The following is an 11067-nucleotide window of genomic DNA, read 5'->3' on the forward strand; positions in this document are numbered from 1 at the left end:
CATTTTTTTGTAAATTAACATAAACACATGAATTACTTATTTTATTCAACCTCAGATCATTTAAAAATAATTTAGAAATATTGATAAAAAGTACAAATTAAGTTGCTTGATGAGACTTTTTTGTTCAAAATCAAAACTTTATTCTCTCAACACTTTTTCCACAAACTGTGTCTTGATTGGACTTTTACTTTTTTAAGCCACAACCGGAAGCAGTATTGTGATAGCCCGCGTGGAGTTCCGGGGCCGGGCAGCAGCAGCAGCGGTACTCGGAGCCTCAGTACTTCCAGTACTTCAGTAGTACTGCTGCCAGTACCCGTGGGAGTACTTGTACCTGCCGTGCCACCGTCGGGCCTGTCGTCATCATGGAGCTGGACAAAATGGACGAAAACGAGTGGAAGTATCACGGGGAAGGAAACAAGAGCCTGGTGGTGTCACACGTCCAGGTGAGTGAGCTAAGCTAACACGAAGCTAACCCCCAAGCTAGCCCCACTCCAGCCCCCAGCCCCCCCCCATCCGAGCTAACGCTTCGTGGCCTCCAGCTCGCTGCCGCTGCCGGGGGAGACTTTGCGGCGAATCTGCGGAAATGTTCCCGGAAGAGGGAAAACGTCCACCGGCAGGATTTCACCTCCCGCCGGTGCCTTTTAGCTCGTGTTGGCCGCTGTAGCCGAGTTGCTAACCAGGAGCTACGAGTTCCCATCGGTCCATCCAATGAGAAACGTCCTTCCACGGGAGCAACAAGTGTCGGAGCAAGTGTCCGACGATCGGAGTCGTGTCGGCGGCTTGTTTCCAACCAGAGAGACGCACTGACCGCGTTGCCATTTAATGCAAATCCCCCCCCACCCCCCCATTAGCACAGTGTGAGCTAACTTAGCCGTTAGCATCCCTCCCATCCGGGCGAGAGAAACACACACACACGCACCGCGCCGAGTCTAACCCGGGGTTAACTTCCAGGACTGAGCCGGGACAGGGGCGATGCGTTCCGCTGACCACCACCACCACCACCCCCCCCTCTTTTCAGATGAGTGAAAACCAGTTTGACGGACTGTGGGAAAGTGTGATTCACGGGACCAGTCTGGACGTGTTGTTATTGAGCAACCGACGAGTTAAGGTCACATGTAAGCGAGGCAGGGCGTCCCCGGTCTGTTGATGTAATGGAGGAGAAATGTTCCCGAGCGGTGATTCACTGGTTTCATTCAGACGTGAAGAAATGGATCCTCTGCTGTGACACTGTTTACACTGTTCACACTGTTCACACTGTTCACACACCTTGGGGAGGTTACACACATTCCTCCTCAGGCTACACTTGGTTTTAAACTTGTCTCCTCTAATTGAAGTAGTTTGACATCTTGACCCCCCCCAAACATGTTAAACATGTAGTTATGGCTCTAGTTACACCGCCGAGCTGTCATCACGTCTGTTTTACCCCTCGGGCCATCGTCTGATCGCCTGCTTATTCAAAGTTAATTAATATTGAACGTATCAAGTGTCCAAATCGCACTAAATTCAAAAAAAATATGAAGAACGGTTATTGAGATATTCAAGTCACACACAGACATTTCTGGAATTCTAAGATGGACACATCAGCCGCTGTTTATCTGTATCAGACTTTTTTTTTTACCCCCTAATTTTGGTATCAGCTTCCGCCTCAAAAAACCCACATGAGTCGCTCACTGGTGCCGACCTGCTGCGTTCGAAGGTGGATTTCCCAGTTCCCGTGTGACTGCATGTGAAGGGTTTGTCTGGTTTCATGTGGGCACATTGATAGGACACCCTGATAACCGCCCTGTCAACATTGTCTCAGGTTCATCGTCTTTGCCTAATCTCACCTGAGTGATGACAGGCTTCAAACTGTTTATACAGTTCATTGTGCCTGAACTTTCTTTCTTCACACAGACACACAAACTTACAGTCCAAAGCTAATGGTTGCAGGCCAACAATGGTTCCAGTCAGATTTTCCCCGACTCGCTTCACACTTTGCAGAATGGATTTACGTTCCAAACGCCCTGGAAAAACCGTATCAGTGTTTTCTTCTTAACTCTTCACTGGGCTCCTCTTCTCTTCTTGCAGCTTTCCAGAGTTCTACGTCTGCTCAAGTATCCAGCTGAGGACTGTGAGAACCCACCGCAGGTAAATATCAGTCTGTGTGTTTAAAGCTTCGTCCAAATCACCATATCACTCAGTAAATACATATTGATGACAAGCACATGACGTATGATTTGGATTTTTACAGGTGTGCTTTTTGATCACATTGTTTTTTTTATTTTAAAATTTGCATTCTTTCTTTAAAGAACATGTTTTTTTTAGACACTGGCCAGTCAAAGCCTGGGTTTGGCTTCTACAAATTTTAAAATTAGGCCTATTTTCGCCAGGCAGTTGATCCATCAACCAGATCAGACATTTGAATAACTATTAAGTAATTAAGAAAATATATATTTTAGCATCTATTTGATAGTTGTAGTAGAGAAAAGGGCAGGAAGTGGGTTTGTGGGGAGAAAAGAGGGTTTGACATTGAAAACAGGTTTTCTAGCTGGGGGTCGAACTGTGGCTGTCGTGGTTGTATGGAGGCGGTGCCTTTACCATAAGGGTCATTTTGTGCAGGTGGCTGCTGTCAAATGATTCGTAAATGTATTAAATATTATCAACAGCAGGGCTAAATGACCTAAATCTAATTTTTTAAAAGAGGATATTTAATATCCAGGCGTATCCTTCACATTGTTACTCATCCCTCAAACCTCTTCGTGACCTTTTCCTTTCACATGATGACTTCTAACATCAGCTGTTCTCTCTTATCTTCCTCCATCTTCACGTTTTGCCGCCGGTAAAGTGCTTCTTGCAGCATCTGACTTGTTTGTTGTGAGGACTCAACCACTCCTGCCCCCCCCCCTTCATTCTTAGACTCTCATCATGTTTGTGCTTGTGCCTCTGATCAGTGGGGTTTCCAGTCGGCCGCATATTTGATGTGTGTGTCAAAACTATCGTATCCAAACCACACCCATGCAACAGAAGCCTCCCTTTTCTTGAATGAAATAACAGCAACTCAACTTATAAATGTGTCTTCACTCATGTCTGCACGGGGCGTTCCCATGTACACACATACAGGTAGTAGTATTAATCCCGGCTGCCAACAGGCCTGTGTGATGTGAGAACTGTCAGTGATCCCAGTGACGTATGTGAGACTGGATGAGCTTTGACTGATGTTTAAGTTCAGGTTCATACCTGTTAACAGTAGAAATAGGAACTGTTTGCAGAAACAAAAGCACAAGAACAGTTATTCTCAAAGCTTGTGAAATAACCAGCTCCCAAAATATGTGATTACGTTACTGCTGTAATGTTGGCAAACCTGTTCCTGGTCTGTCTGTGTAGAGTTGGGCTGATCGCCCCACGTCTGTGGCGTATGAGTACTCCTCTCTAAAAAATATATAAAAGCCCATATGAAACAACATTTAAACCCCCTATATCCAGATTTTTATTTGGATCTGCACCAAATTGCATGTACTCATAGATATCAGTCCCCTTATATACCTGTTTTTTAAATAAAAAAATCTAGATCCATGAATTATTCACATAATTTTGTGAAAATGTTTCGTAATAGTTCAAACAAACAAGAATAGTTGTAGCAAATCTGGATCCTGTAGCTCTGGAGTCAGACAAACCTGCAGAATGACGACAGAAGGAAACGAATTACTGAAGAAAGAAAATCTAGAAAGGTTCTTGACTCATTTGTCAGAAGATGTCGTCTATATGAGTCAGACTGTTTATCCAACCAGGAAAGAAAACCTGTCAATGAACACGAGCCTGTTAATCAAGACCCACTGACACTGAGGACTTTGTGACCTTCCTTGTGAGCGCAGAGTGGAAAAATAACTCCACTTCTCTGTCAACATGTGATATGGAGTCTCAGATCCGGTTGTGACTTGCTGGTTTACCTGTCTGTGTTTGTCCTGTAGACACCGGAGCAGGCCTTCAGGCAGATCCAGAACATTGTTGACTTCAGCTCCAACGTGATGAGCAGCCTGCTGGGAGAGAAGTTCATCCACAGCGGGGTAAGGCTCTGTTTGCTGTCATTCAGGTTTTACATCCTTCGTCTTTGTCTAAGTTTTAACTAACAAAACAGTGAAAGAGTTCCACGGGTTTAGCATCTTGCTCCCACGTTACTGTCTGGGGAAAAAAAAAGATCAATAGATGCAGCCCAAACTGAGATATGAGATTTTCTTTTCTATTCGTCTTTCTCGTCAAAACATTTCACACAGCTCCCCCTGGAACCATGAAGAGCTTGAGTTGAGTTTTTCACTTTGTCTGTTTCCCTCCTCGGGACCTGGGAGGTGGAGTTCCTCTTTAAAACTGAAACAAACAAGACAAGTAATGAACAAACACACGCAGCTGCCAGACGAGAGACTAAAACACACATGGAGACGAATTATTCTGCAATACTGCAAAAAAAAGCTAACGTATCTTTAACGTAGAGCATCAGAGGCTGTGAAACCTTTCTCTGTGAACTAGCCGCCAGTCTGATGGTATCAGAGATATGAGATAGTCTGTGGAGAAATACTACTTTAGAACCAGGGTGCAAACTTCTTACGTCTTTGTCCGAGTGGAAATCTGAGTTTTTCACTCAGAAGGTAAAAAAAAAAGAGACTTCACATGTAGTTAGTTACAGAAAGATGAACGAAGAAAGGCAGTCCCGTTAAATTCAATCAAACCTGTGCACAAACAAAGATATCGGTCTAAATAAATGATTTTTATTGAAATGGAATTGTAATTTTTGCTCAACTTATTTTACAAATTAAAAAGATCTAGGGGCTGTTTTGTGAAATCTTGATAGAATAAAAACAAACAAAAAAAAAACAGCCGTGCATAAGCTCTTTTTAACCGCAGTGTTATCCAGTTGGAAAATATAACCTGTTCAGAGCTCGGAGATAAACAAGATTTCTTGCGTCACAAATTTCCCCCAAAAAACAGTGAGTTAGTGTTGAGGTCTGAAGCGTTCGAGCACATGAGCATCATTCTCCGAGTCAGATGGGACCTAATTTTAGTTTTGTTTCTAAACTGGACGTCGGAGTTTTTTACGGCTGAATTTATAATTCTGTCACGCAGAGGTTCTTAATGTGCGGTGTGACGTATGTGGACATGTGACGGTAATTAAATGATTCTGAATCTGTATCTGATGCTGACTGATGTATGCGATTGTTATTATCTGAATAATTTGCTTATACTGTACGGGAGGTTTTATCGCTTCCCGAGCCAACAGCCAACTGCTGCTGAAACACTATCAGCTGATCACAGTGTTTTACATACAGACGATAACAGAAACAAAGGCAGATGTTCTGACTTCACTTCTTTACAGGAAGTGGTCAAACTGCCGCTGGAGTTTGTACGGCAGCTGTCAATCAGAGTTCAGCATCAAAGACCAGGTAAGATGGGTTTTAATCTTTTCAGTGGGAAGCATCTGGTTTTTAAATCTGTTAAATGACCAGTTGGTGTGTGTGTGTGTGTGTCAGCGTGGCGCTGTGATAAGGTGATGGACATCTACAGCGGCTGTGCTCTCTGTCTGCCCAACCTGACGTCTCCAACTCTGCACCAGCCAACACACGCTCTTCCCCTCTGCATCGAGATCAAGGTACACACACACACACACACACACACACACTCTCTCTGTTCCCTCCTGAAAAGTAGCCACAGTATGGGAAGTATTTGCCTGTGAATGACGTCACTGTGGACCAGAGGTCCTGAGCTAAAACAAGGAATCACATGAGTGTTACTGTGTGTAAGTGTTGTTCAGCAGCTGATTTGTGTTTGTTCTGTTTTCAGCCTAAATGTGGCTTCCTGCCGTCCTCCAAACATGTCAGCAAAGACATCAAGACTAAAGTGTGTCGCTTCTGCATGCACCAACACTACAAGGTAACTACAACCACAGTACAAAAATATTGTCCAACTAATACCTTAGGCCAACTAGATATGACCCCCCCCCCCCCCTCTCTGTCTCTCAGGTGTCCAATGGGAAGTGGAAGAGACGCAGTCTTTACTGTCCTCTAGACCTGTTCTCAGGGTGAGATTACTGCACAGACTATTGTTACCATCAACACTGCTGCATTTAAGAAAAGTCACAGGAACAATCAGGAATGTTTACGTTTGAAAAATGTGGAAACAGTAAAAGATCCTGATTGTTTTTTAAGGAAACGTTTAAAAATGTTTCTTGTTTCCTTCATGTTTGTTGGTCTGGTCACTGCAGGTGATGTAAACTTGCACATGTTGTAGTTGTTAGACGACATGAGAAACACTTCTCTGTGTAATTCAGTCCAGCACATGAACGCTGCCGCCTCCAAAAACCTTTTTCTATGTCTAACTCCTCAGTGCAAATTCAGCTCCTGATAGAAATCTGACCGTTCAGCAGCTGAACACAATGTTCTCTGGTTTCTGTTGATCAGGAACAGACAGAGAATGCAGTTTGCCATCAGACAACTCATAGAAGAACCTCAGAACAACTTCAAAATCTTCAAGGTGAGACACAACCACAGCCTCAGTCCTACTCTGTGTAATGTGAAACCTTTTGTGTGTTTGTATCACAACATCCAGCTCCATTAACAACACAATCAATCGATACAACCACTGGTGTAAAGGAGAGATTCACAAGTTTTTAAAGTTTTAAAATGGTATAATCAAATGACCATTAAAACAGAAACACTGCTCTAGTTCATACTGGGAATTAACCTGTAAACTAAAAGGTTACTGTAAGTTTAAGAATGAATTTAAGAGATTTTCAAACAAGGCAAAACAAAAGTGGTAGAAACTTTTTGGAATTGATGCAGAGTAAAAAAATTACGATACTGATGTTTCTGCTGAAAATAATTGACATTGAATCCTAAGATCATCAAACCCTTTTGACAGTTATAATTGACATTTCATAGTTTAACAATAAATTTGATCATAAACTATAAATACAAAGAAAATACAAATGTAACCAGATATAAAGAGCATATTTTTATGTAAAATCTAAACACAAATGCACATTTTCTGCACAGTTTATTCTGTTCAATACGTTTTCATATCAGCAAAGATAAACACGATACTGATGTCAGTGAGCGGCTCATATTGACAAATACATCAACCGACCAATGAATGGATCAGGCTCCAGTAGAAATGTAAGTTGTTTTATTTTTACTGTCCGTCGGCTCTGAACCTTTGCGTGAACCTGAATTCCACAAAGTCAAACTTTAGAAGATAAACGCGTTGTCGTCTTACTCGGACAGCTGAGAATGAGGAATGTGGATTTTGTCACGATCACATAAATCACTATGAAAGCCATTAAGAGCAATGAAGGAGCAATAGAAACCAGTTTAAAACAAAAAGCTCTCAGTGAAAGATTCTGCCAACGGCAAGGGACAAGTTAAAGAGTTTTTACGGCCGTGACAATGTGTGATCTTTGCTCCAGAGCGACTCTTTGAAAGGTTATTACATCTTAAATGAGCCCAGACTTCTCCACTTCTCTGTTTGAGATCTGAAGTTGCTGCAGGTGTGAACAGATGTTGTGGAAAATGTTTCAAAACTATAAAAATCATTAGATCCTCTTCACTGTGGGATGATTGTTTCACACTGAGGAGTAGAACCACAGTAAGAAGACCTGTCTGTGTGTTTTCAGGGCGGTCAGTGCATTTATAGTAGTAAAGAAGGAAGTGACGACTCATTGGACCTGAACTCTCTGCTGCATCAGCTCAGACCGTACTTCATGTACGGAAACAACAGAATCATCGGTCACGTGACCGGCAAGGCTGTTCTCAACGACTTCATCCAGGTACATCCACACAACACACTGACATGCACACACTACTACACACACTGTGCGTTGTTTGAGCTGGTGGAAAATACAACGTGCGGTCTCTCTCTCTCTCTCTCTCTCTCTCTCTCTCTCTCTCTCTCTCTCTCTCTCTCTCTCTCTCTCTCTCTCTCTCTAGGTCCTGGTGAACGCCCTGCTGAGTGGTGGAGGAGGGCACGGCGGGGGGGTGGCGGACAGATGTGGAGAGGGGCGGAGCTTCTGTGAAGCCAGTCTTTTCAACAAGGAGAGGATTCGTCACGGTCAGAACCTGCTTCTCTACCATCTGATTGATTTGTGTGTGGCCAGGTCACAGTGAGTGAACTAAGCTGGTCAATTTATAAAATACTATTTTTAATTTAAATGTTGAGTCAGTTTCATTTTATTTTGTTCTACGTTAGAAATCAACCCAGTCGGCTGCAATTTGAAAAAAACAAGCAAACACAAAAATATTCTTTAACGCAAGTAGTTAGAGCTGCAACGATTAATAGATAACCTGAAAAATTATTTACTACTATTTTCAAATTCGATAATAATTTGAAGATTGTGATTATTTTGTGCTTTTTTTGTTTTGCAAGCCAAATAGTTATTGGCTTTTATATATTTATATATTGAGAAAACAATCATCAGATCAATTAGTGATGAAAATAAGTTAGTTACCATCAGTATTTATGTTCATGTTCGTTATCTTCATACAGGCACATGAATAAACGTGCAGATAAACCAACCCCAGAGTCGAGGATGTGATTTACATGCATGCTCACATGTGTTTTGTTTACAGACCAGTCCAACAGGTCTATGTGCTGCTTGTTGGTCCCTTTAACAAAGGTTTTCTTTGTGCTGCAGCTTCCTTTCAATATGTTTGTAATTAGAAAGAAGTATTTGTGTCTTTTCAGCTCAAACATTTTGGTCATGTTGTCTGAATTTGTTCTCTGTGTGTGTCTGTGTGCGTGTGTAGGCTCTCAGGATTTACCCAGCAATAGTGTTCTGTCCAGGATCCTTCAGACTCAGATGTTGGACACGCTGAACATCGAAGGTCTTCATCCTTTGTATCGCAGAGTGGAGCAACATCTGCAGGACTTCCCCAAGGAGAGGTAAGACTCGACGAGGCCCAGAGGAGAACGCTGTTGATTGAACTCATTGGTCTCTGACCTCACTTCCTGTCTCTGTCTGTGTCAGAACTCGACTTCAGATCGACGGGCCGTACAACGAGGCCTTCCTGGAAAAGCTGCAGAAATGTCAGGCTGAGGACGACGGCTCTGTGGAGTACGCCGCCGCCAAGGTTAGACTGGTTTCAAATGTTCCCAGTTATTCCAGTCGCTGAGTCACACAGGAAACTGTGACGGTGTGAGCTGACTGTGTGTCTGAGGATTTTAATGCTGCTTAAATCATCAGTGCAAACGCTGGGTTTTGTTCCCTTACAACTGTTTTCCTGCTCATTTTCAATCTTAATGCATAAAAAATGTTTAATTTGGCTGAGGTGGAAAAGTTGATGTATCGATAGAAGCAAAATGCAACAGTGCAGCGGAAACCGACTTTGAAAATGTTTCACAACCAACATGAAGCATTTGATTCCTCACATTAATACTTGAAGCAAATATAAATGTCCTATTTATATGTATTTATATTTCATGCTTTCTACATAGTTTTCAAAGTTGTAGAGATTTAACTGTTGCTCTTTTTAATTTCGTCCACTTGTTTTTAAACACCTGAACAGACCCAAAATAGAAAGATAAAACCCTCCTGTATGTTCTGACTCCAGGTTCATCAGTACCGCGCTGCCATGACAGCCAAGGACTGCTCCATCATGGTGGCCTTGGTGCCGAGCCCTGAGGAAGAGGAGGATGACGATGAAGGGTGAGTCTAGTTTTCTCAGAAGAGTCTCATTAACTGTCTTGTCTTGAAAATGGTGAAAAATGTCGATTTTAGAATCACAAAGAGCCGGAGCTGAGACCTTGAAACTGCTTTTGTCCAAACCGTAGTGATGAGGTTTATGATTCTGTTTGTAGTACCTGATTATATCCACCAGGTGGAGCCAGGCGTTAGTGGCTCTTCCTCCTGTTCACCAACCCTCCTCCTCCTCTTCTCCTAGTCTGTCCAGTCAGAGGTGGCTCCGAGACTTCCTCTCAACCAGACCTCCGGCCTTCTCCTACTCTGTCTCCATTCTGGATCTGGATCCGAAGCCGTTCGACGCCATCCCCTGCCAGCTGCGCCTGGACCAGAGGATCGTCTCCTGCTACTTGAGGACCGGGGGTACCCTGCCGAAGGCCTCTCTGCAGCCGCTGCCCGGCATCTTCGCGGCTGCAGAGAGAGAGGACTGCACACTGCTCTTCCACCCGGTGTGAACGGCCACAAAGCGCCAGGCGACACTACAGGAGACAAACATATCTGACGCCACACTGATGCCTCGAACAGAGACGCCATGTTGAAGAGTTAAGGAGCAGAGCTGTTTATTCACTGCAGCACTTCCTCCTCCTCCTCACTCAGACCATGTTGACAGGTATCACCCTCTGGTTCCTGCTGCTGCTCAGCAACAAAAAAAATCTAAAGCAAGTTGCAGATAAATTGCTGGAAAACGACAAGCAGATGCATTTAGTTTCCAGAGCTTTTGTGATGTTGTGGCAGTTTGACATTTTACTCCTGTGCAGAGGTGAATCCCAACGTCACCGCTCCGTTCTGTCACAACTCACATCGACTGGAAACCTCGTACGAAGCATGGGTCTCTCTTTCGTTGACAAAAGTCGAGATTAAAGGACAGGTTCTCAATCAAGTCTTTAAAACAATAGTCAGGCGTCCATATTGAAATAGCAACTGGGTTTTCTTGCTGTAATTATTTCCACTTGTCGTTAAGAGATCTTCTCCTTCTGCACTTTCTATGTACATAAGTGATGAGGTGCAGAATCCACGACTGCAGAAACAAAGGTTTCAGTAATGAGGCTGGAGCTTAATTTACCTTTTTACAAATAAAGTTGGTATTTTCTGAAGTCAGATCTTAACAGTGTTTCCCACAGATAGTTAATCTATGTGGTTGCTGCGGGGGGGCGGGTCGCCCTGTGAGCACGTATGATGAGGACAGGTGAACTTGCTGCAGCAACACGCACAGTGGTGGTAGTATCTACCCATGCTATGCTTACTCATGCCTGCAGAGGACCGTGGATGTTTATGAATGTTTTTAAGGGAAACCAAAGAAGTGAGCGAGAGAGAGAGAGAGAGAGCGAGAGAGCGAGAGAGAGAGAGCCAGCGCCAGCGGGGCGGAGAGA

General features: G+C 43.4%; 1 protein-coding gene across 1 annotated transcript; it reads left to right on the forward strand.

The window, feature by feature from the left end:
* The first annotated feature begins 214 nt into the window (after nt 1–214).
* On the forward strand, nt 215–10587 carry ippk (inositol 1,3,4,5,6-pentakisphosphate 2-kinase). The gene is made up of 14 exons (XM_034586522.1): nt 215–443; nt 2068–2127; nt 3948–4043; nt 5345–5411; nt 5499–5617; nt 5809–5898; nt 5988–6046; nt 6426–6498; nt 7637–7789; nt 7950–8070; nt 8766–8901; nt 8987–9089; nt 9570–9664; nt 9900–10587. The coding sequence occupies exons 1-14, from the start codon at nt 363–365 to the stop codon at nt 10150–10152; spliced, it is 1506 nt and encodes a 501-aa protein (XP_034442413.1). The 5' UTR covers nt 215–362; the 3' UTR covers nt 10153–10587.
* Nucleotides 10588–11067: the final 480 nt, after the last annotated feature.

This window comes from Hippoglossus hippoglossus, chromosome 5 (genome assembly GCF_009819705.1).
Source record: "Hippoglossus hippoglossus isolate fHipHip1 chromosome 5, fHipHip1.pri, whole genome shotgun sequence".
In the NCBI taxonomy this organism is placed as follows: Eukaryota; Metazoa; Chordata; class Actinopteri; order Pleuronectiformes; family Pleuronectidae; genus Hippoglossus; species Hippoglossus hippoglossus.